The sequence below is a fragment of the Vanacampus margaritifer genome, chromosome 12 (assembly GCF_051991255.1).
Source record: "Vanacampus margaritifer isolate UIUO_Vmar chromosome 12, RoL_Vmar_1.0, whole genome shotgun sequence".
Taxonomy (NCBI): Eukaryota; Metazoa; Chordata; class Actinopteri; order Syngnathiformes; family Syngnathidae; genus Vanacampus; species Vanacampus margaritifer.
Genome location: NC_135443.1, coordinates 6,382,931 through 6,409,489, shown reverse-complemented (window position 1 = coordinate 6,409,489; position 26,559 = coordinate 6,382,931). Strand labels below are relative to the sequence as shown.

At 39.3% G+C, this 26,559-nt stretch overlaps 1 protein-coding gene across 3 annotated transcripts; it reads right to left on the bottom strand.

Annotated features, from left to right (window-relative positions):
* Positions 1-125: 125 nt before the first annotated feature.
* Positions 126-26,449, bottom strand: myofl (myoferlin like). 3 transcript variants are annotated; one of them, XM_077581288.1, is made up of 55 exons: positions 26,304-26,449; positions 25,783-25,838; positions 25,604-25,695; positions 23,151-23,259; positions 21,534-21,609; positions 21,094-21,266; positions 20,815-20,943; positions 20,325-20,387; positions 20,180-20,230; positions 19,820-19,850; positions 19,636-19,751; positions 19,306-19,432; positions 19,132-19,235; positions 18,985-19,053; positions 18,867-18,910; positions 18,712-18,794; positions 17,051-17,086; positions 16,616-16,651; positions 16,390-16,514; positions 16,178-16,291; positions 15,143-15,320; positions 14,239-14,363; positions 14,040-14,149; positions 13,782-13,974; positions 12,490-12,645; positions 12,283-12,414; positions 11,968-12,131; positions 10,858-10,972; positions 9,772-9,874; positions 9,571-9,707; positions 9,335-9,499; positions 8,229-8,316; positions 7,993-8,070; positions 7,480-7,661; positions 7,249-7,407; positions 7,018-7,119; positions 6,789-6,950; positions 6,453-6,618; positions 6,303-6,373; positions 6,217-6,231; positions 5,801-5,899; positions 5,005-5,133; positions 4,589-4,744; positions 4,356-4,447; positions 4,086-4,256; positions 3,803-3,951; positions 3,573-3,712; positions 2,335-2,423; positions 2,157-2,252; positions 1,944-2,085; positions 1,761-1,860; positions 1,487-1,680; positions 733-842; positions 504-651; positions 126-345 (listed from the first exon to the last, which is right to left on the bottom strand). In XM_077581288.1, exons 1-55 carry the CDS (start codon positions 26,389-26,391, stop codon positions 304-306), a joined length of 6,180 nt encoding a protein of 2,059 aa, XP_077437414.1. In that variant the 5' UTR covers positions 26,392-26,449; the 3' UTR covers positions 126-303. The 3 variants fall into 3 exon arrangements, with proteins under 3 accessions (XP_077437414.1, XP_077437415.1, XP_077437416.1); XM_077581289.1 differs by lacking the exon at positions 6,217-6,231; XM_077581290.1 differs by lacking the exons at positions 16,616-16,651; positions 17,051-17,086.
* Between the last annotated feature and the right edge of the window lie 110 nt (positions 26,450-26,559).

Below are 26,559 nucleotides of genomic sequence, written 5' to 3'. Positions count from 1 at the left end.
TTACATTAGTAAATGTAAACATTATGTACAACAATAATTTCTAAAACTAGTAAGACAACCAAACAGAAATTTAATTAAATAATCCGCATATTGTTACATTCTATAGACATGACGTTGAGACACAATTTACAAGATCAACTTCATGTACATTTTATTAAAAAATAACACTTTGAAATGTTCAACAAACTAAACTAATGATAGTGCAAACAATGCAAACAGCTATGATGAGTTTTTATCAAGTCGTGAAGGAGTCAATCGATTGGAAGATTCTGCATTAAAAGGGTTGACAGGATCTTTTTGGTCTCAGTTGGAGAAGGGCTTCACAATCTTCATGGAAATATAATTCTGTGGAGATAAATTTGAACATAATTGTTCACCTTTGCATTATAAAAAAATTCCATGTAATTTTGACCCAGGCCAAGAATGTATGCATAATTGACAGTGTCAAATTATGAAGTCATATGCTTAACATTTTGGATAAATACGTCAAATGGGGAACTTACAGGTAGAGAGTAGAAAAGGATCCCGAAGAACAGTAAAACTAGCAGCAATAGGATCCCGATGATGAAAAGAAATCTGAATCTCCGCCACACGATGAACTTCATGGTCTTGCAAGGGTTTGTAAACCAGAAGAACGATGTGTCGGGACGGCTGCCGGAGAGAAATGTGGAGATGATAACTACGCAAGGTCAAGAAAATATGAAGATAACTCATATTTGAAAGGATAGTCACTTTGGTAGCTCCAGTTTAGGGTTCATGTTAGGCTCTTCTCTGCCTTTCCCTGCCGGTCTCTCCTCCATCTCCTTCTCCTCCACGATTTCCAATGTCATCTCTACTTTCCCCTATAAAATAGATCAATTTGACATATTATGAAAATTTTACTTTTTAGTTGCTTTTATGAAAATACAGTGTTGCCCCACCTTTTAATTTTGGAATTCTGTATGTAATGTAATTCTGAATTTTGGAATTCATCCTCTATTATTCACTGAAAAAGTATTCACTATTTTTGTACTCCTAAAATGCCACAAGATGACGCCAAAGCCCTTGTCTAATAAAAAGTAGTGCTTCGGCCCCATCTTGTGGCAAGAAACTAGAGCACTCTTTGTCCTCACTAGCAGTACAACTTTCACTATTATAGTAGGACACATGTTACTAGTAATATTAGTAAAGTGCTATATGTTAACTGGGTGGAATTTTATATGAATATTGACGATAAAAATGTTAACAGTAAGTCCAAGCCGTTCTACTACTGTGCTGAATTGTCTTACTAATAAGGAAAAAGCACACTAGCATATGGACTTTAAGCTTGCTATCAGCTATATCGAATAAATGCACCTTGATTGAAAAAGGTGTATCTGTGTGCCTCTTATTCAAAGTAAAGTTGGGACAGGCTCCAGCTCACCCCAATAAGGTCAAGCACTATAGAAAATGGATGGATGGATGCATAATATGTCTTCAAGAAGTACAAATGTCGGTTCAAACATACGGCAAGGACTTTCTTCCCGTCCTGCTCAGTGGCGCACGGCCACCAGCCTCGAACTGACTTTTGGGAGAAGAGTGAGTTGAAGACGGACTTCTTGGAGGAGTTGGAACTGATCATTTCGGGCAACATTTTCAAGCTGCACTTTTCGGGGGTCTTGGCAGGGGCGATTAGATTGAGTAGGTCCAGTTCAATTGAGCCTGTGATACAAAAGTGGATAAACATTACAGTAGTCAAAAATTCTATGACATAAATTTTCTGTGTACAAATCTTTTCTTACCCAAGTAGTCATCCAAGGAGAATTTATCATTGTCCCATATCTGGACGATCAACTTGGGAGGAATCCTAAACTCGGTCTTGTCCAGATTCCAGAAGTGTTCCTAGGAAAGTACAGGAAGCGTAATTGGACATTTGGCCTGTGCACAATGGCAGCTTTGCATTCCGATTGGACGCTCTCACTCACTTTCCTCGAGACGACGCACAGCTGCTCCGCGGGCAGGTAGTCAAAGGCAAAGACGAACCTCCAGTTGAAATTGCCGTCGCCGTCTAGGGATCTGTAATGAACGTCCGTCTTCTGTTTGTCCTCCTCCATTCCTGGCATCCATCTGTAAAATACACACACTTAGGACATAAAATACACGACATGCATATACTTTATACGAATAATATATTATACCCTTTGACGTAGATATCACTCATGCTTTCCCCCGTGATGCTCGTTTCGTCCAGAGTGACATCAGTTGTGTTCCAAACAATGGCACGCAAGAAGTATCTGTTTGAAAGATAACACAATAGACGGTGTATTTATTACCCGTCCCTCCCAGTATATGTCCTCCCTCACAAAACTTTCATACTTCTTGGCCTTCCGTGGAGTGATGTCACATGGAGGCCCCGGCAGACCGAGGCTCTTGGGAAAGACGTCCACCCACATTTGAATCCGCCCCTGTATTTGCAAAAAAAGGACATTTTAAGTACAAATACCTCATTAGTCGTTGTCATTCATGTACATTGAAAGCTCCAAAATATCCAGTGACACATTGGTGGACTTAACACATAATTTGATTTCAAAACTTTCAAAACTAACTTTCCCATAGGAAATAGTGCAAAGTAAATTCATTCACTTTTTAAGTCAGAATTATTATTATTATTATTTTTTTTTTAATATATAACAAAAAATATATATATATAAAAAAAAGGAGAGCAATGATGATGACATGTCAAATCGGTAAAATTACCGAATGAACAATACTGAGCTCTCCAGAGAAAAAAATAAAATAAAATCAGAATTCATATTTAAATGTGTATTTGACTCATTGAGCCATTTCCGGCAGTAAAAAGTTAATATTTTGTCCAGAATTAATTTGATAACTTATTATTGCTGTGCAATTAATCAAACAATTACAAAATCAGCATAATTGTACAAAAAAAAGATTATTCATACTAATTTTGAGTTGCTTAAATTGATACATTTTTAAATGTAAAAATTACTAATTGAATACATTTTGTTTCATTCAAAAGGAACTTGCATAATTATAGTGTTTCAAGGAATTTTAGTTGTCTTAATATTTTTTACGCTACAAAAAAGATCGTGATTTCAATTATTACCAAAATAATTGCGATTCATATTTTCTTCATAATCAAGCAGCCTCTTCATTATTTTTCATGTTCAATTAATACCTTTTAAAACTAATGTTTGAACTTGCTGTCGACTGAAGATGACATCACCTGTGCTGAGGAAGTAGGTAACGACCAATCATGGCTCAGTTTGCTGACCAAACCCAGAAAACAGGTGAGCCGTGATTGGTCGTCACCTACTTCCTCAGCACAGGTGATGTCATCTTCAATCAACAGAAAGTGAAGACATTTGTTTTTAAAGGTATTAATTGTACATGAAAAAGAATGAAGTTATCAAATTAATTCTGGACAAAATATTAACTTTTTACTTCTGAAAATGGCTCAATGAGTCAAGTATCCCTTTAAATGATTTTGCCACCTCTGGTTTAGATGCTCAAGCTGAAGTCTCATAAGATTTCCACTGTATTCAATTAGCAAAGTCGCTCTATAACGTGATCATCCAGAAAAGTTTCTTTACTTGGGACAAGTTGGGTTGGTGGGAGCTGCAAAGTGTCCTGGTCTCCACATGCTCGGGTACCAAGCCCTGGTCTCTGAGGACATGCAGCGGCAGTCTCTCGCTGGCTGGGCCAAGGTGTGTGTGCGTGGGAGTGGTTGCCTCTGCAAAGGTGAAAAGAAAACCACAGTGGAGATGCATTGATGGAAATCCCATGGATAAAAGCTAGGTTGCAAATCAGAAATCAGTAATACCAAAATCCTGCAGGTTGTATTCTTTTCCCGAAAAAGACAGAGCGCTTCCGTCTCCTTCAAAACGTGGAGGAGGAACGCCTCTAATCTTGGCCAAGTTTTTGAGGATCTGAGACGGTTTCAGCTGGTCTCTCCATTGATTCACCCCAGAGCTGCAAGGGAATCCAAAAGGACAAAAATAAAGCTTTGTATCGCACATCTAATATGTGAAAAGAGAGAGAGGCCGACGAACGATAAACGTCATATATTTTCCAAGATATGCATGTAGCTATTTGTCAATACTCACACACAGTAAGTCTGTGGCACGCCGCAGCAAGACCTGAAACGAGACAGCAGTCGGTTCTCCAAATCGATGACGGTCTCGCCCACTTTTTCGTCCCGGCTCAGCAAGTCGTAGTCATACACTGCGATCTTCAGATCCTTGTCTTGTGGCAAGTAACAGGACAGCTCAAACATCCTAAACAAAATAAGAAATGTGCATACAGTTTGGCGTCCAATCTTCATACCAAAAAAAATAAAAAATAAATTATTCGAGCAAAAATCTCCGCTGACTCACCTTCCGATTTCTGGATTGAGAGTGTTTGGTTGGTAGTTATCCCGGTCGTCCACAGTCTTCCTCCCCAGTGAAATCTTGACATATGGATCACACTGAAGGACGATATTAGCTGTGTCTTCACTATCATAATGTTTTAACCCGTGGGCAGTATTTTAATTTGAAATGGCTTGGTCAGAACCAACAAAAAACAAAAAATGGTCACAATAACGCCTAGGGGTTGATCATCAACGTACCATGCCGTTTGTGTCCTTGGGCTGCAGGTCAATGCAGCGCACCACGTAGATTCTGACCAGACACTCCTGAGGCCCGCTTTCAGGAAGCTCCCGGAATTGTCGGGGAGGAGCTTGCACGCCAGGGTCATCAGGCAGCGGGTAGATCTTGAACGAGCCCTGCGCAACAGGAATGAATTAAGTATAGCCTTAAAAAGAAGTTGAAATCTTTCCTTGAATACGGTCATGAGCGGACATTTTCATACATATCGTCACCCTCTTAAAATAATTTTTTCTGCAATTTTTTTTAAATTATTTTTTTGGCTTAATCATCTCCTCATGATGCAAATGTTTCATTTTTGCGTTTCCTAAAAAAACTGAAAAAATGACACAGGCAATTATTTTAAGGTGCCGAAATACAAGCCAGACTCTCCGACTACCTTGAATTCTCCCACAACAGAAGGATCGTCTTCCTCTCCGTCCGTCTTTCCTCGCGAGAGTTTGAAAGTGCTGCAAAAATCTGTGAGTCCCTGAAACGGTTCCACTTGCTCCAGTTCGCAGTCATACACCTGTCGATGCAATAACAGTTCGGTCCACAAGTATTTGGATAGTGAAAGGATTTGTATGATCTAGCCTTGATAATGTACATGAAATAAAAATAATAAAAATACCAAGTTACCTGTTTGCATATCAAGTTATTTGCAGATGCTGTATATACAAACCTATTTGTTATACGCTGAAAAAAATGCCCATTTACTTTTTTTTTACTGTTTTTGAAACATTTTAAGATGGAAAACTAGTTATTTGGTGCCATCTCATGGCATCCAATGTTAAACGTTATCAGGAAGTGTAAATGAGTGTTGTTTGCTGTTTGCTTCAGCTAGAGCTGTTAAACTTGGTGAAAGGAATTATAAACAGTTCAAAATAGTAGTGTTAACAAACAAAAAAAAACTTCAGGCTTCAAGAAATCAATGTTTTTTTGTTTTTGTTTTTAATTGAGTTAACTTCAGGCTTCAAGAAATAAATCTTTCAAATTCAAATTCAATTAAGTTGTAAGGTCAGAGGTCACATTATTGTTGGACCAAGTTTTGAAAGGAAGTTTTGATTCCAGCAAAATCATTTGTGTTCGTCTTTGTTTTGGACATAATGTAAGTCTTAAATCAAACTGACTCGCTCACTAGCTGTACTGTTTAAAATTGACTACAAACAGTGCTAGAGATTTGATCATGTCCTCACCTGTAATGTGTCATATCCCTTCTTCAGGTAAGGCCCGCACTTCTCCTGCTGTCCGACCGAGGCGTAGAATTTACTCCACCAGTCGACTGCTTCCTCTTCCTGCACAATAGAGAGGAATTACGATGAAAAACAGTGCTACCTTGACTTACAAGTGCAATTCTTTCTGTGATGTCATTGGCCACTGTGCCTCTTCTTGCCCACATGTGAGGGCATTATTTTTTAACGACATACTTAAATACTCCAATTTAGTTTCGTTTCACTCTAGCTATGGAGTGAAGTAAAATATCTATCTCCTAACTCAAAGCAAACAATCAAGCGACGGCTTGTGACTAAAATTCTTCTAAAATGGGGCACTTGAAAGTCAAGGTACAAATTTATTTAAAACAATTTTTAAAAAAAAACTGAAAGAGACTCACCTTGTCAGTTTGAACCTGTAATTTAGAAGTCAACGAAACTGTTAATACATTCTAATCTATTATTATGTGAGTGTATTGCAATTCACCTCCGCTTTGACAGTCGACCTCTCCTCAATGTCTATGACAACGTCTCCTTTAGCAGCTGCTATCATTGCCACTGAAATGTGAATAGAAGGCAGAAAGTAGTGAATAATCGCGACGTGTGCATGTGCGTGTGCGCAAGCGAGTGTGTCTACCTCTGGCGGACATGCAGACTTGGCTGTTGACTCGGTAGGGGTCGCAGCGGAAGTCCTCCAAGCAGTCGATGGTGCACTGGCCCACCACCGGCTTCCTCCCGAAGGGTCTGTGGTCGATGACCTTCAGGATGATGGGAGGAGTGTACATCTCTTCTTTGGGGAGAAGCTGGAAAACAAAAAGGGCACATATTTTTGAAAATCTACATTTGAATGGCTTGGTGCAATTAAAACACGAGAACCGTACACAGAGTAGAGAAAATACATATAGTACCTAATTACCATAATATTGATGATAATTTGGTTACCATATGTTAGCATTAAGATAGAGGTTCGTACCACTTTAAGTAGCAGCACAGATCCAGGGAAGTTGGGGTTCTTCTTGAAATTCTTGATGATGGCTGTTTGAACGATCTCGCCGCCGCATTCCACGATCAAGTTGGGGGAACTGACGGTAGCCAGCTGGTAACTTTTCATGTTCCTCAAGCCCCAAGTCAAGACCTGAAAGAAAACATATTCATTGCTCATTTCAATTATGAGTGTAATTGTAGGAGTTGAAAGATGATACCTCGATGGCAGTAAGCTGCACGACAGGCCTGATTCCTTGAGGAACCATGTAGAGCTTCTCCCCTCGCCGAGGAGGAGCCAAAGGAAGATCTCCCTCGTTCGCCTGCAAGGCAAGAGCACAGTGTTTAGTCTTACATATTGTTTTATGAACCTCATTTTTGTCTGAATCTGAATCTGGACTAGATGTCAAGTTATGGCAAGTCAATGTTATTCGTCATTGTCCGGTGTTTACCTTGTCCTTCAGTAGAAGCTCGGCCGCCAGCAGTACTTCTCCAGCACCGCGCCCCTTTTTGGTAACCGGGTACCACCGCAGTTTATTGCCAGAATTTACACTGAGGTTGAGTTTGACCACTGGAGGGCACATACAGCGACCCATGGGCTCATCTTTACCCTGGAGGACCAAAAACTCTTAGACAAGTCTGGTCATGGCGCACGGCCCGTGACTTTCTGCTTCAAAACGCACCACTTTGTCGCTGTCGTAAAGCTCCAGGACTACATCTGGCGGGTTGCGGGCGATGGTTTGTGGGTCCCCGTAGATTTCAACGTCATCAAAGATGAGACTCTGATCCCACGTGGGGTTCAAGGTGGCGCCGATGACTTCCGTGGTCTTGCTCAGGTGAAGGAATGAAACGTGGGCGTATGGATCTGCATAGGACAAAGTCAGTTGGTACAGTATAAGATAACTGAGGACCTGCTTAGGATCTCATGACCACTAGGGGGGCCCCAAGAGCAATTAACAGTTAACAAAAGGGAGTATTGAGGAAGAACATAATCACAACAAAAATGTCAAAAAAATTGAAGTTACTAAAGCTTTTGCACATTTGTACATAGTTTCTAGACACAAAAACACTTTTAAATAAACATACCTGTATTTTTGTATATTCTATATACAGTATTTTAATAGTGATTTTATTTGTTGTTCTAGCACATTCCTCTTGCCTCGTACAATAAATTATTCTCATTTTGGGCTTTTCACCTGAGAAGCTGTCCTTGTCCATGGCACAAAGATTCCTCGCCTGGTACACGTAAACTCGTAGCTGGTAAGTGTAAGACCCTGAATGGAGCATTTTCAAATCAATCATCGCTATGAACAATACAACATAATCCAACAACATGCTTGTATTATCTCACAATGGGACGAGTCGGGAAGTGGTATATAAAAAGCACAAAGGCTTTTAATCAGTCATTTGCTTGATCTGACTGATTACTCACGGCTAAAGTGGCAGGAAATGGTGGGAGTGTTTGCACCAAATAGTTTGGCAGCATCCGTTTTACTGGCCTTCTCATCCACGTCAACCCCCTGTCAACAAAACATGCAGGGAGAAACAGGCGTCAAGGACATTTTCAGGTTTGCACGTATCGGTACATAGTGTTAGTGTATGTATTAAGTCAAACTAGGAGGGGATGAAGATTACTTAAGGAACTTAACAGGAAGAGTCAAATGCAAGTGAATCACTAACTCAAAAAGTATGACTCATAATGTAACCCGTGTTTTCATGGCAACGGCCACATCAGAAATTATTGTTTTGGAATACAAGATTCATTAGTCACTTTAGATTAGATAAGATTTATTTCTCACTTTAGGAATACCTGGTGACACAAATCGTAACTCAAATCATTTTTCTTCAATGAAATGAATGGAAAACCCACTTTTAATACTTACAGTAATAACGCATACAAATGACCACATTTAAACAGAATGTAAATCATTAAACAGTTTGTGTATCACGCGTTCATTGCGCAAATCGGTCTGGCCACCAGGGGGCAGCATACACTAAAACAGTCACAACTAATTAGTAGGATGCAGTAATAGTAGTTGTTGCTACACGTTTTGTTTTGTGATATCTTTTTATTACATTTTCTTGAAATCTACTTGAGTGGTGGCCAGTTTATTTGGGTGGCCCATCCAAGTATTAACATGGTATGGGTAACACTGTGTATTTTGCATTTGATTATTGTTATAGTGTCTGTTAGAGGTGTTGCTACACTGTTTATCTCCAAATATCCATTGCTTAAAGGGTTGCAGCCTCAAAGCTGTTCAAACTGTTACTGTCTACATTTTTCATTTCCTAAAATGAACAAAGAAACTATTGATGTGGCGCATCCCTAAAAATTCAGTTGTTGGTGTTTTATTTGTCATTTATTCTCATATCGTGCCTTATGTAAACCAAACTGAACTTAAAAACTGTGATTTTGGGTGTACTAGAAACACCCCTAGCAAGTATACATTTCCGTACGTGGTTTCACCGGGCCCCCTATGTGGTTCGTGATGAAAATAAGTGCGACACACAGATGAAGTATCCGATGGTTCGACTCACCAGTGCGCCTTCCAGCCTGAAGATAGCGGATGCTCCGATGCGGTCTGACGGGACCATCTTCCTTCGCCAGCGTCGGCGGCGGAACGTGTCGGACGAGCGCTCCTTGCGGTGAAACTTCCAGCCGATGAGAGAAGAATATTCCCAGCCTTCCCCTATCTCTCGCCTCTGAAGACGTCAAAGTCGAGAATGACCATTTGCGTGCTATTTTTCTAAATCGGTAATCAACTGCTGCTTACATCCGTGGTGGTTTTATCAGATGTCTTCCTTCTGGGTCTGACCAGCCTCTTCCGACGATGGATGTGGTACATTTTTTCCGCTGCCACCCAAGTTTTGGGTTTGTCATCAGGTGGGATGGTAACTCCGTATTCCCAGCCTTGAGGTAAAAAACACCTTAGCACGTTTTAAACAGTGAAGCCCCACCACGCATGTTAAATGACCTTTCTCATCTACAGCTCTGTTGCTGTCAAAACTCCAGTCGTCCTCCCAAGTCCATCCGATGGGACACTCGAACTCTGAAGGGCTCTGAGCCTTTTCGCCATTCTACAGCACACGGACAGATTCACTCAAAACATTCTTGACAATAAAATGTTCTATGCAGCCCCACTAGTCCAAATATGTTATTCTGGTTAATATTCCGTTAGTTGAGCGTTAAGCAACAAAATCCAGCAGTTTTTATCTAGTTGAGTAAATATGACATCACAGCTGCTCAGGACTCAGGTAACAACCAATCACAGCTCAGCTTCAGGAAACAGGTGAGCTGTGATTGGTTGTGGCTTGAGCCATGAGCAACTGTGATGTCATATTCAGTCGACAGCAATTGGCAAAATGGCCGCCCCCCTGAGATGGACAAAAACAGCTGGATTTTGCTTCATAACTCATATTTCACAAATGTTATATTAATCAGAATGTCATGTTTAGACTAGTAAGGTCGCGTATAACATATTATTGTCAAAAAATGTTTAAAGTTGACGTAATATACACTCACTTAATTTAAAATTGGATATTAAGCTTCTTTATCTTTCGTGTTTATTTTGAACATAATGCACAGTTGCAACATTAACACTGCTTGATTCTTCACATACTTCTAGTCGTACTCGTACAACACTTTGACAATCAGTAGTCAAGAAAGCACATGTAGCCTGTATCATTCCCCGTGGGTCACTTTGTGCCTCAATCCCTTATTTTTAGCTGCGCGTGTCACATCATGAGTTAACGCGACCTTTAAAAAAAAGCAGCCTAGAGCGTCGGGGCTAATGAGAAGAGGAAGTACAACAAAACACAAAGCCGAATGGTTTCAAAATGCTCGCAAACATCTGAGGCCAGCTGCAGCCGTGTGAAACAGTCTCCGTGGGTTTGGCGGCGACATAATAGCGCAGAGTAAACTTATAAAAAGTGGAATTTTGCGTGAGTGAGACAAGGCTTTTGTCCTGTAATCTTCACCTGCATTATTCGCATAGTGTTGACACAGGTTGAATGTGTGTGTATAATGTATGTGTGTGTGTGCTGGGGAGGGTATTGTGTACCACGTCGGTGTAGGGCTCCGCAGCAGGTTTCCACTCTCCGCCGGGGAAACGCGTTTCGTTGTGAAAAACCTCGTCCATGAACTCTGTGTGGCCCGCGTCGGCTTCTGTCAACAGGCTGTAAAAAGCAGCAGAGGCACACATGTTAATGGGAGGCTTTGTGACTCAGACAGTGTGCCATGATAAACTATTTACACGGGACCTGGCAGGAGAATGTTAACACTAAGGGAAATAGACCTCCTCATATTAAAACACCGCTGGATGTCGAAATTCCTTATTTTTTTCCTCATTTCCTTTGATTGTGTTAGTCGTTGGTTACGGTGCAGTGAATTATGATTACTGACAATTAATAGAGGAAAAGAGTTGAAAGTGCGGATATCAAGTCGTGTAGCATAACAGAACCCGAGGCGGCCAAGTGGTTAGGAATGTGGCCTGTGACCTAAGGGTACACGTTTCAATAGGGAAATCACAACTAATTCCATAATCGAATAAGGTCCAATAAAAGAGCTGCTTTAAAAATGATCCCTCTAAATAAAATAATAAAGCTCAGTTTTCACTAGGGTACAAATATATTTATTTTTTGGCTTTGTACAAAACAAAAAAAAGCTGGTAAATGAGACTACGTGTGAGTGTCTGATTGTGAGCTGTGGACAATAGCAGCACCTGCATGAGTGTGCACATTGTGCTTGTCTTTTACTGTTCAATAAATGGTTATTAAGTGCAAGTTCCCACGTGCAAGATCATTGCTGTATATAAGTATAGTGTAAAAAAGAAAAAGAAAAAAGAAGTCAGCTCCAGTAATAAAATAGTACAGTCAGCCTATGCCTGTGGTGTCAACGTTGTTGTATGCTCTGTACATGCTGAAATAAAAGTTGTTTACAGGTTTATAATTAATGTAACATGTATGCTATTTTCTGTGGTATTTAGCACTATATGTTAGCATAAAGCTAGCGGACTTGAACATTTTGGTCTTTAAATCCTGTTTAATTCTCTTTTGTTTTATGTGTTAATTTTTCAGTAAACTTGTGACAAAATGAAAATCTGATATAATAACTGTGATATAGCATGGAAAGACTTTATAATGATTAAAAAAAAAATCTTCGTTAGATGTACCAGCGCGCAGGATCGACGAACCAGTCGTCGTCCCACTCCCATCCGCGTGGTGGCAGGAAGCGCTCCTTTTTAAGTTTCACTTTTCCAGTCACGTCTGAGGACTTGTGGCGACCCACCAGACCATTGGGTCCCCACTTCCCAAACAACTGGGCCTGGTTTTCATACTATGGAGAGAAAGTAGTCATGGGAAATAAAAGTTACGGATAGGTCAGGGATGTCCAAACTTATTCTTCCAAGTGCCACAAAGAAAAATCTAAGGATTATCAAAGGTTAGGGTGTGCCTCATTGTCAATGCCAATCAGAAGCTATAGCTACCATTTCTGCATATACACTAAAGTTTCCCTCAGAGAAGCTGTTGAACTTCTTCTCCCAGGCAGAGAGACCAAGCCACATGTTGACCCGCAGCTGAACTGGAATCTTGACGCCTTTGTTTTTATCCATCGGGTACTGCAAAACACCCAAAAGGGGAAAAAAATGAAGCAATGAAATACACAGCAGCGCTATGACGATGTGTACCGGTACCTGCATGAAGATGGTCTGCGTGCGTCCGCAGTCTTTTCCGCAGGCCTGTTCGCTGAAGTTGGAGTAGAGAATGTGATGAGCCGGGACGCGGGCGAAAGCGACACGCTTCTCTCCTCTCAGCATCCAGATGATCACGTCGGGCATGCTATTCTGAGGCTGGTGAAAGATGATCAGAATCATTTTAGACATTATATGTTAGCATTAAGCTAGCAGACTTTTGTTAGAGAAAATTACATGGTTTCTTTGAACATTTTTGTTTTTTAACAGAGGTGGCAAATCCAGGTCCAGAAAGTAAAAACCCTGCCACAGTTTGGCTTTAGCCCCAGGTGCTAGCTAGCGAGCTCACTAGCTAGCTCCTTGGGTAGCTAGATAGCTCCCTAGCTAGCTCCTCGGGTAGCTAGCTAGCACAAGGGAGTAAAGCCAAACTGTAACAGGGTTTATACCTTCTGGACCTGGATTTACCAGCTGTTTTTTTTTAAGTATTGAAAAGGATCTTCTGCCCAGATTTAGTCATAACTGTTTTCATTTATTTATTTCCTCAGTAGAACTTTTATCTGTGGATGTGTCTTTGTGAGTGATGTCGCAATTTCTGCTCGTGCCGGTTTGTCTGGGGGCCTCCTCTATTTCCACAACAATAGACCATTTGTCTGTGGTTGAAGTCAATGTGTATTGAATGATTTCTGTAAAAGTCTTTTCTCATGTCTGGTGAACTCCGGGTGGACTGGGGGCTTGGGGGTTTTGTGGTACCGCCCTTCAAGATAGTATAAGAATGTTGTAAGTGCTATGAAATCTTTGCACTAGTGAGAGGCTGCCGCCATTGTCTGGGAACTTACTTGTGCCCGGAATATTCTGTAGAAATAAAAGCTTCGAAGTGACTGTTCATCGATCTCCGGCCTACATTCGGATAACCAACATTCTCACTACCCGAAAGAAAACGAACACGCGGAGAAAAGATCATTTTCTCCAACAGTATACAATATTTAATTCTGTCTGGATTTTTGTGAGCAGTTTTACAGTAAACTTCACCTGGAAGTGACATATAAACAACTGGAAGCAAGCACGCTGTGCCTCTTATTTGGAGAGAGGTACGAGCGTGAGAGTAAAAACAGGTGCTATGGAATACTTTCAAAAGTGTATTTTTTAAATATTTAAATGTGTTTACAGCATGTGGGAGGGGTACAACAATTTCACAAATGTTTTTTATGTTCTCTCCATATTGCAAATGTGGACCGCGTCCGCCCCACTGTGATGAATGTAAAGGCAACCATAAGACAGTAAGATGTTTTTCTGACCTCATCTGCCAGCTGTTTGATTCTGTCCAGCCAGTCTTCAATGTCGCTAACAGTTGCCTTGACATCCGTGGCCTCCTCTCTGATGCAATTCGCCATCTGTTGAAGGCTCTCCAGCGCTTTGTCCCGCATGTTTTTGATTTGGAGATCCAATGAGGTCACATTGGGCTGACCTTCCACCTCTGGAAGCTGGAAGCTGTCGCCAAAAAGCTCTTAATGCCTTCAAAAATGGCCAATTATACAAAACAGATAAACTATTACCTGTTCAAGTCCTCAAGTAAGTGACTAATGACTTTAAGCCAAATTTCAAGCAGTCGGTCTTCCGATGCCTTGGACTGGATGGACATTTTTAAAGAAGACAGGTTGTGCTCCTACGTTGAAATGACAAAAGGAGTGATGATGAGCAAGCGACGTTTGCGTTGACGTGTTGTTCCAACGCATCATTGTGCCTTAATCTTACCAGTCGTTCCGCAACAAAGAGAAGAATGTTGACAGCGTCCAAACGGTGGCTGATGTCTTCCCAAGAGGAAGTGAGCATTACCACGGGCTTCGTGTCCGCCCAGGGCAGGTAGTAGTAGTGGTTACCTGAGGGCAGGCAAAATCACTGTAAACCCCAATGTTCAAAATAATCAAATAGATTAAGTACACAATACTCAAAGTTTATAAAAACTACTACTAACTTAACTTTTTAAGTTGGTGTTGCTTTTTATGCTTTTATGAGTAATTTTTACTAATAATTTTTGATTAAATTGAACTACAGTATACTAGTTTCTTATGCAGGACCAAAACGTAACTTAACTTAAATAAATACGGATATAAAAAAATTACGGATATAAAAAATTTAATTCAAAAATTAAATCCAAAAATAAATATATGTGGAAATTAAAACAACAACAAATATATATATCCCTAGATAAATAAAAGTAAAAAAAAAAAATAAAAAAAAAAAAGATTAAAAAAATTAAAATACATATAAAAATAAATGTCAAAATAAATATATGAATAGAAATAAATAACAATCAATAAATAAAACCCCTCTGCTTTCACATTTATTTTATTTCATGCTGCACATGCTCTGTCAGGACGAAATGTTATTATAATGAGGGGGCGGTCCTAAGCGTGCCTTGGGTTGGACTGGGTTGATCAAATCAAAAAATGTGAGGCAACAACCCCAAAAAATTCAGGCAACTGATTACCTCACTTTTTTTTTGGTTCTGACAACTTATTCGGGGTTAACAGTGCATACTAAGTTGTTTATTTATACTTCTGCCCTAAAAAAAATATATTTTCTTTGATAATGGCTATATTCAGTCAGGTAAGACCCACTGGAGCCCAGGTACCAAATTCAGGTCTGACGTTCCTACCGTCAAATACGGCAAAGCTGTACTGGGTAGTGGACGCCAGAGGTTTGCAGGTGGAGTCCAGCTTGTTGCCGTAGTTCCCCATGCTGACCTCAAACTGGATGGGCTCGCCTGGCTCTTGGAGCATGCAGGCACTGTGGAACACGGCACAAAGGGAGAACTTCCTCCTTCGCTGGTATTTCTGCATGCAAGGGCGAAGGATGTGGCGGGGTTAGAGGTTAAAATGGGCGTACTTAGTGTAAGCTTTCATTTGCCTTCTCTCAGTTTGACCTCTATTTAACTACAATTGGGACTAGGGCTGTGCAATTAATTGAAATTGAATCGGCATATTCGTAAACAAAAATAAAATATTATTAATACTTATATTATAAGTTCATATATTTGCACCTTTTTTAATTTAAAATTACACATTTAATAACTCTTGTTTAGTGTTTCAAAGAAATTTATTTGTCTTAATATTTTTAAATGTTTAAACATTTTCTTGTTTTGTACCAAAAAACAAACCATTGTCCTAATCGTGATTGCAATTATTATTAAATTAATCATGATTCATATTTTCTTCATAATCAAGCAACCCTAATTGGAAGAGCAGAGCTAAAGGGGTTGCTTCGAGGCTAGCCGCTACCATTAGCCCAGCATAGAAAGAAAAAAGTGAGTGGCTATAAGCAAGACAAGCAATGTTGTTGTTTTTTCTCGCATGTGGATGCAGCACTTGCCGGCAAATTACACTCGTTAATTAATTAATAGACAAACTCGCCGAACGTTTACATGTGCTGCTCATTAGCTGGCATCCATGATATTACTGAAGCTCTGCTTAGCTTCCTCGCTAATCTGTGAAAATCCGCGATTGACTGACTCCCCAGAGAGATTTAGAATTGCCTCGAGATGCCACAAAGGACTGCATTTGGCGGATCTTCACCAAGCCTAGCTGCCAAGTCATGGATGCAGTGTTATTCAAATTAGCCTAACTGTTGTTATACATGTAAAGAGAAAAAAAAAGAACATTTTAATAGAGTTTATCTCATTGAATAATCATACCTGTGCCACCAAGATGTCATCACTGCATATATCGTCAATGTTCTTATCCACCTTTGCATCCATCAGAGTGGACAGCTCGACAAGGACCCGCCCCCTATAGGCGACACCTTCACCCTGCACGTGCAATCAAGTTCCATGCAGACTTTTAAATGAGAGATCATTAAAACATTCCACACAGAGATGAGATTGTTTTTTTGTTTTTGTTTTTTTACCTTGCCAAGGTTAAGTTCCTCGTACGGATCAGGGAGTCCGGTAAACTCCCTCGGGCTGCCATACAAGTTGACATAACAAGGTCCAAAAGTTGGCAGGAAACCAGACTCGCTTGTTGCAAGGTTTGCTACAATGACACACACACACACACACGCACACACACAAAAATGACTGAGACATCTTTGAGCCGGAAAGCCGAGGTCTTTAAAATGGCCCTTTCTTACGTACATTCAGACAGGCTGTTGAAAAGTTCACCTTGTGTGTCTGTTTGAAAATGAAACAAGACATTTAACAACCCCTGTAAATTTTCTATTATTTCGTTTTCTTACTTCACAATATGTTATTCCCACCACCAAGATAGGCACGTCTTCAGTCGTGTGTGTTTTAACAAGACTAAAACAAAAACTACTTGACCAAGTCACACATGGGGTGAAGAAGGGGACGTTGGGTTTAAAGCTACACAACCAACTCTTGTTAAAAAAAACAATTTGGCCTGGGTCACTAGGACTCAGTGAAATGAACAATTTTCAGAAATCGGTGAAGTAGCTTTGGGCTAATCCTGCCATACACATAAACACACATTCACACACACACACGACGAAGATGTTTCTGAGATAGAAAGCCAAAGCCTTTTTGAAATGGCGCCCACAATGTCTTACGTACGTTCAGACATGCTGTTGCAAAGTTCACCTTGTGTGTCTGTTTGAAAATGAAACAAGATATTAAATAGCCTTATACAAATGAAATCCACAATTACGACTTCCAAATGCCAGGGTTTTTCCTGTGTACAAAATTCAGAGGCGGCCACCTCCACCTTATTTGCTCGCCACCTCTAGACTGAGTGAATGAATGCTTTAACATGATAATAGTCATATTCTTATTGGAACTATTATTCTTATTATTGAAACATGGGATTATTATATGTTGCCTGTAAAAAAAAAGAATACAGAATACATGCACGTCATGGCGCATGGTCAGGATTAGGGATGTTCGATACCACTTTTTTCCCGATACGCAACTCTTGAGTAGCCACTGCTACTGATACCAAATACCGATGCCACTAGTAAATAAAATTCCCCACCCATAAATAAGAGATGATTTTAAAAATCTCAATATATAATTTTTCTTTAAAATTGCATGAAGTTAATGGCAACTTTACTTTGTTTTCATATAATTTCTAATTTCTAATGCCGTTAATATCAATGCATATTGTTTTAATATACAGTATGTACCAATAGATTCCTCTACTTTTGTTTTTGATGTATCTTATTTTATATATATATATATATATATATATATATATATATATATATATATATATATTAGGGGTGTGAATTGCTTAGTATCTGGCGATTCGTATCACGATTCATAGGTCACGATTCAATTTGATACAGAGTAATCCCGATACAAATCTATAAATTGATTATTGCGATTTAAATTAAATTAAATTAAATTAAATTTAGAAAATACTAATCAGTAAACTTCTATATGTACACTGTAAGATTTGTATGAGAAATGTATTTATTTATCTGAAAGTTCAGGCTTTTAACTGAGCCACTGCATTTAACAAACAGGTTGCAGTCTGTTTTATGTTTGAACAGCACTGAAATAAAATATTAAGGCTTAATGTTCCATTAATATAACATTCTTCCATGCTTAATGTGTGAATCCAAACCCTAAGTAAGAACGTTTTGTTGAATATTCCCATAAAAAATTGATGTTTAAAAATCGATTCGGCCGCATTTCGAATCGATTCAAGAACTGCGCGCTGTAATATCGCGATATATTGCCAAATCGATTTTTCTAACACCCCTAATATATATATATATATATATATATTTTATTATATATATATATATATATATCCATCCATCCATCCATCCATTTTCTTGGCCGCTTTTCCTCACTAGGGTCGCGGGGGTGCTGGAGCCTATCCCAGCTGGCTTCGGGCAGTAGGCGGGGTACACCCTGAACTGGTTGCCAGCCAATCGCAGGGCACACAGAGACGAACAACCACACTCACATTCACACCTAGGGACAATTTGGAGTGTTCAATTAACCTGCCATGCATGTTTTTGGAATGTGGGAGGAAACCGGAGTACCCGGTGAAAACCCACGCAAGCACGGGGAGAACATGCAAACTCCACCCAGGAAGGCCGAAGCCCGGACTCGATCTCACGTCCTCTGCACTGGGAGGCGGACGTGCTAACCAGTCAGCCACCGTGCTGCCCATATATATATATATATATATATATATATATATATATATATATATTTTTTTTTTTTTTTTACCCTTCCCCCCAAATGACAACAAACAGGCTTACCGTCCACCTCACCGCCAGCAGAGGAGATCTTGCTGAGACTTAAGTATGTCGTTCCGATGGCGTCGTCCTTGCTGACTCGATCCCTGCCAAGAGCGCGTGGGCACGTCAAACAACAGCTGCCACGTTACAGCGTGGGAAATTTACTGACTTCTTACCAGTCAAACATCGTCAACTTGACGCGTTCACACATGGACGGGAACTGCAGAGGACAACGGGGGTGATAAAAGGCTCATGCTGTCGCCCACTGGTACCACATGAGGTGAAATTTTGTACCTTGACTTGGAGCTGGATGATCTGATTCCATTCCGGATTTGCATTTTTCTCAATGGTTTTGGTGCGCAGCTAAAATGGCCAAAATAACAATTATTCTTGCCAAGGCGAGGGGAAACCAAAAAAATAATCTGGCTTTGACGCAATTACCTTTTTCCCAGCAAAGCTGACCTCCAGATACGGATCCACCAAGTTCTTCCTGTCTCCATCCCCACCAAAGACATTCTTTACCGTTTGAACAAATGCATCATCCACTATGAGAGAGAAAAAAAATGTTGAAAGAGATTTAACAACAACACAGCGCGTATATGGCCGTTTACATACTTTGTGGCATGTCCTCTGCACGGAACACTTTGAGACTGAGAGTGGCCCATCGCATGGTGACTCCTGCCGGCACCAGAAGATTACTTTCAATGTCATCCTGATCCTCGCTCATCTCTCTCTTCTCAGTCTGAATGGCAGGACAAATTTCAGTGCACTTATTTAGAATTGATCATTACAATTTTCAATCCAAACACTTATAAATGTTTAATGAGATCCAATTCAAGAGTAGAACATTTTGATATGATATCTTCCACTATTGCACGTGTACTTTAGCAATCCAAATTCAACAGAAAAGCCCGTTACTGTGCTCAGAGGATAAACAACACGTACCGGCGGCTCTTCCCCAGTGGCCACGATGATAATGCTGACTTTCAGGTAACCTTTGGCGCCAGAGCTGGAGTCATCGGGGTCACTCAGCAGCAGCCATTTCCTCAGTATGGCATGGCCTGAACATAGTGTCCGATTTGCATATTGCATACACAGAAAGAAAAACAAAATAGAGGCAAAGACCCACCTGGTTCGTCGTAGATGTAGCCAACATCCAACTGGGGAAGACAGAAATTTAACACCATTGTTAGTCAAATATTTTTTTAAATGAATACATTTAAAAGCTATGTTTACTCGTAATGGTGCAATAAGAGTTTTTTTGCACTTTCTTTAAATGAGTCAATGTGTCCTGCTGCATTGACCATTAAAAATGAAGAACAAAAGTTGTAATAATAACAATAATAATAGCATACATTTAATATAGGCTACCAAGTAAATTAAAAAATAAGTAAATAAAAACAAAAATATATATATATATTTTTTCCTCTGGAGAAAAAAATTGAAAAAATGAAATAAGGCCAGCAGATGAGCTTTTGCACTTGAATACCTTGAACTCGCCCATTAAACTGTCAGCTCGGAGGGAGAAGGAATCATAAACCTTTGCCAAGAAAAAGCACAGCGTTTAATGAAATTTAAATGAGTCTTTCATTTGTCAAACATGCTATAAATTTAAAAACTAAAAAGGTACACACCCTTAGACTGATGCTCTCATCAAACAGTTCTGAAGGGAGTATGTTGACATTGTAGAAAAATATCTGAAGGGGAAGCGAAATAAAAGATAAAAATCTAATATAGGCCAAACAACATTGAAATTGTACCAAACATTTTAGAAAGTGTGACATTAAACGAAGTGCATTTTTAGTTATCTGCTTATACTGTATATTATTTTATTTCCATTATTAGCAGCATATCACACATGGTAAATCTGGAAAGATGAATTCGAATTTGGAAAATGTCTCCATTCAATTCACTGTGAATTATTTTCAGGTAAATGTGGATAATACAGCAGTTGTCACAATACCCTAAATGAGGTGATTATTCCAAAGCTGGAATGGTTTAATTGGAAAGAGAAATGTAGAAAGATGGTGAAAACAAACGTTTTTTTGGGTGCAGAATAACACGCGTAAATGTTCTTCAGCGTTCACACAATTATGCAGAAATGGCTGTAAACGAACTCAATACCTCATCAAAGAAAGGATTGTTGCCACTTCTTATTCGTGTCCTGTGCGTCTGGCCGCATACGTTCACCTTCACCACAGGCTTGATGTTGTTGCCAGGCAGCTGTCGACCCTCAATGACCCGAATACGAATCTGGAATTTTTTTTAAAATTTATTTAAGTGGTAGTTCCCAAGAAAACATGCAGGACTGACGTCATCTTAAATCACGAGCCTTTATTGTTGACGCCTGCTGCCATTCAAGTGATTACAAATTCCCTCCTAATTGACGCTCCAACACAATACCTGGAAATCCTGAGGCTTGTTAGTCAGGGGTCTGTGCTTCTTATGGCTAATGCGAAAGGGTTTGTGACTCGCTTTCCCGGGCTTGACTGGCGTGCCCGGGCCAGCCGGGCTTCCCGCATGATCTCCTGCATCCACCTCAGTGCCCCCTTCGTCAGCCTCCTCGTCGTAGGCTCCTGAGGTCCACAGAGGAATGAATACTGGACATTTATATTTCAGTCGTCTACATCATAGATACAGACCAAATCATTTAGTTATGTTAATCCTGACCACATTTTGAGTTAAAGAGATTGTTTTAAATTTTATCTTCTATTTTTAGTTGGAAATGACACAAAAGAGCTATTAAAATGTATTGTCGGCATAAATCACAGTTGATAGAGCTCTTGTATTGGATCTCATTATGTTAGCGGTATAGCTAACTTTTAAGTGTACTGTCTTCCTACCGTTGTCCACATGAGACAAGTTGCCATCAGCCCCATCCCCAGGTGGTTCATACCCGATGAGCAAATTAATGGTTGCCTAAAAAAAAAGTGCCATAATTAATATATTTAAAATAATATGCAGAAGAATAAACAAATATTTGTTAAACAGTACACACTACACAGACATCTTGCTAACTGTTGCCAACATGTTGCTAAGTGAAGGTCTACTATGCGCTCATTAAATCCTAACATTAGCCAAAAATGTCCACAATGAGCAAATTAATGGTTGCCTAAAAAAAAAAGTGCCATAATTATTATATTTAACACTAATATTCAGAAGAATAAACAAATATTTGTTAAACAGTACACAGACATCTTACCAACTGTTGCTAGCATGTTGCTAAGTGAAGGTCTACTATGCGCTCATTAAATGCTAACATTAGCCAAAAATGTCCACCTTGTCATGTCCATCCTGTTAGCAAGCTCATATTTTGCCATTTACATGTTTATTGTCTGCTTGTGGATATATAACCCTAACCCTAACCCTAACCCATAAACACATATTTGTTAAACAGTACACAGACGTCTTGCTAACTGTTAACATGTTGCTAAGTCACTTATCAACATGTTAGCAACAGGTAAATGCTAACATTAGCCAAAAGGTAAACTTATTATATTTAACATAATATGCAGAAGAATAAACAAATATTTGTTTAACAGTACACACTACACAGACATCTTGCTAACTGTTGCCAACATGTTGCTAAGTGAAGGTCTACTATGCGCTCATTAAATGCTAACATTAGCCAAAAATGTCCACAATGAGCAAATTAATGGTTACCTAAAAAAAAGTGTCTCAATGATCATATTTAACATAATATGCAGAAGAATAAACAAACATTTGTTAAACAGTACACAGACATCTTGCCAACTGATGCTAGCATGTTGCTAAGTGAAGGTCTACTATGTGCTCATTAAATGCTAACATGAGCCAAAAATGTCCACCTTGTCATGTCCACCCTGTTATCAAGCTCATATTTTGCCATTTACATGTTTATTGTCTGCTTGTGGATATATATAAAAAATAAAAACACGTGGGAGTTGAGCAATATGCATTTGTAACAGATATGACGTTGAAGGGAAAACACTAACTTCTTCTTTTTCTTTAAGGAAAATTGGAATGTCTCCTCATGGATACTGATTCATCAAAAAATAATAATAATCCAAACTCTCCCATTATGTGAAAATCAGCAATAAGTCTGAGCATAACCTTTATTATTCAACAATAGGGAACTTTGCAAGAGTGCATAGAGGGAATTTCTTTCCCCAAATAGTTTTGACCCTCCCATACACTTAAACACATTCTTTTAAACAAAACCAATTGTAAGTTTAAACTGTATAAACATATACTGTAGGCCTACATATAATTAGTATCTGTGTGTCTGACGTGATTTGAAGAGGCGGGGTCTGGTGCATGGCATGTGACATCAGCAAATCTACGTGTGAGTGTCGCGGTGTGAGCTGTGGCCAACAGCAGTTCCTGCTCGAGAGTGCTCATTGAGTTGACATATTTGCGATTCGGCGCTCATGATATTGACATATTTGTTTTGATGTTACTTTAAAAACAAAATGTTTTACCCCAATTGGTTGCTGCTTCTCATTATTCAGGGGCACATTCTTGGACGGGAGTGATCTAGCGTGGCCTCCAGCCAAGTCTTTCAGTGAGATTTTCGCAGAGCCGATGAACCTGAAAAGCAAGTGAGATATTTAACATGAATCTTGACAGTTAGTCATTTAATGCAAAAAGTCTGCTGGGAAAGATCTGGTGTGAGAGGAAACTAGCCACTGTGTGACTAATTGCTTGAAACCCTGTGGGGGACTGGATCGCTTCCACTTCCCCATTCCAATTGTTCACCTTTGCGATGGTGCTGTGTGGTTATTAACCGCAAAGGATTGCAAAATGTGATTCATTTATTTTGCAGAAAATTCCGATTTTGCACAGCTATTGCCTGGCAACAAGTCCAATGTTTTGTTCCTCTCGCACCTAGGCTGCTGCGATATGCTCCAGCTCACCCACCACTCAAATAAGCAAAATAGAAAATGGATGGTTGATGTTTACATTTTTCTGAGCTTCATTTCAGTTCATTTTTTTTTCTTCAAGTATTACATACATTTACTGTATCTAATAAGCACGTTTGGGATGATGGGAACATGAAATGAATAACGACAAAAGATGGAAAGAATGGAAAGAACGCACCACAGGCATGTCATGTTCCGTGCCCGTGTGGCCAAATTTATAAACAAGAGGGAAGGCAGGCTTTGGACTATTTTTTTTTCCCCCCCTCATCAATTTTAACACGTCACATGGGTTATAAAGTTACTTTCCCTTCAATGGCAGCTGCAGCCGTTCAGTCTGAGAACAAACGTGATACTTTGCATACTAGATGAACGTCCAGAACCCTCAAAAAAGTTGAACCCATCAACCACATACGCATGTGCAGCTACAACAGCTCAGACCTTTCGTCAAACAAACTCTGCTGCTATAAACAGCACTTAAGGTCATCCTTTATAGTATATATATATATATATATATATATATATATTTTTTTTTTTTTCCCAAAATGCTTTGTTTAGGTTTATTTATATATATATATATAAACCTAAACAAAGCATTTTGGAGAAAAAAAAAACCTGCTATAGAAACTAAATAAAACAAAGTTTTAATCAAAATGAAAAAAATAAATTATAACGAAAAACCCAAAACTATTATAACCCTGTGCTCAGGCCATAACCATATCAAATATAAAAAATATTGCTTTGTTGCCATCTTGTGACATCTTTTGGCCATTACAAACATTTTGGGCAGGCGTCAATTACTTTTAGATTTCTGGTGTTTGCGGCAGGGACAAATTGGATACTTATCTTATTTAATCTTATCTTAAACCATGGCTCACATTCCTTTTTCCTAAAATCCAGGCCACGGCACAAAAAAGAAGTCCTTTCTGCATATCACAGCTGTGCCAGTATGACAAGCTAGGACAGGCTTTCTTCTTGCTCAACCCGCCGTCATGCGTCTAGAGCCGGGGTCATGGAAAAATATCCAAATAAGTGCGCGCATGGCTGCGACAGACAGACAGAAATTCTAGAATTTTTCTGACGATGGGTCACTGGATTATTTTATACCCTCCCCCCCTGTCTGCAGTGCACAAACCCTCAAATTACAGTGCTCTGAAGTATATCTCTAAAGGAGATGATTTATACTGAGTGTGACGGTGTGGCATCCTGTGGAGGGAAGTTTATAAAAGAGCAGCGATTGTGGCCTTTTAAGGCAACATTCCTTATGAGCACAACGATGAGGGAGACAATATGTTTTTGCTTGCGGAATCTACAAGTCTGAACTTAACAACAGTCATAATAATGCGTTTGCAGTGACGTTGATGTTCATTAGAAAAAAAATAAATAAAGAAGCTCATAATAACAGTTTGCAACCTATCATGGAATATAATCATGTTTATATGGTTAAAAGGTGAATATTACATACTTTACAGTTTCATTTTAGTTTTTTTCTAGTGATGGGTAAATGTGTTGGGCTTTTTATTTTAGTTGGTTAGACATCTGCCCCATAGTTTTGAGATTCTGGGTTCGAATGTCAGCCGCAATTTTCCTGTGTGAAATTTTCATCAGGTACTCGGGGCTTCCCGACACATTCCAAGAGCATGCCTGTTAAGTTAACTGATGACTTTAAACAGTTTTAATGTTTTTTTTTTTTTTGGTTTCAAAGCAAACATGATGAAGCGGCATTTAGCCGTTATGCTGGACGCAAATTTGACTTTTTAATTGCTGCAATAAATACATAAATCTGACATTTTTGTGACTATCAGAAGAAAAATGGAATGCAATCTAATCAGATGAATTCATCATGAAACCTAGCAGTTTTAATAGGCTACACTATATTCAAAGAGATTAATGGTACAATAATTTTAACTTAATTTACGTTTTGTATCAGTTCCTACTTCTGTAAAACCACACGTGAACGCCCTGCAACACTGCAAGTTTGATTTCCTTTTTTTTTTAAAGTGATCATTTCATACTTGTGATGGCCGATAGTCTCGTAGTCTTTCACAACCACGTCGATGAATGAAGACGCGTCCAAGGCCGAGCCCTTTAAATCAAATTCAAGCCCCTGCAATGAGAAAAAAAGATGCATTTGTTTAGCAAAGATGCTTTCAGCACTCTTGAGTGTCCCAAAGCTGTCGTGAACTGCACTCACTTCATTCCACACGGGATTTAGCTCATTGTCAACAGCTTTAGTTTTCTTCTTTTCACCTAAAATCACAAAGGTAACCTCGTCGGAAAAAGAAGAGTGTCACAGCGGCATTATGCAAGTTTGAAATCAGCGTCGACACAATAAGGGAAGTGATTTTTATTTTATCAAAAAGTCACTTGCAAGTGGGATTATTAATTACTGTGTTGGTTAGCAGAACATAAAAATTAAATCAAAAATAAGTATATAAATGTGTAAAAAATAAACATTCTGAAAGATGAAAAGCAAAGGTATGGAACATAAAAGTTAAATAGAACTGAACTGTTCATGGGAAATAAAACACTAGAGGGAGCCCACATACAATTAGTAATATGGTCCCAATTCACTTTAAACTCAAGAAAAAAAAACACATATATTAAAGGTGACTAAAAGGTAAGATAATATAAAATACACTTTTAAACGCTACACTCCAAATGCTATATTGTTGAAATACCACCATCCAGTAAATAGTCATTCATAAATCGTACCTCTGAATACAACAGAAGCAATTGGGTCAGGGTTGCCAAGTTTCTTTTTGGGGATCCCGCATGCAGACTCAACAATTACCCGCAACATGTTTGATAATAAATCCAAAATGTATTCTCAGAGGACGGGGAGGACCATATTCCTTAGAGTCGAGTCAGAGGAGAAGTGAAGGAGCAAAAGTGAAGAGGGGGGATGAGCGGCCACAGGAGGAGGAGCAAGAGGAGGGCAACCTCATTTGTAAATCACAATGTGCTGACT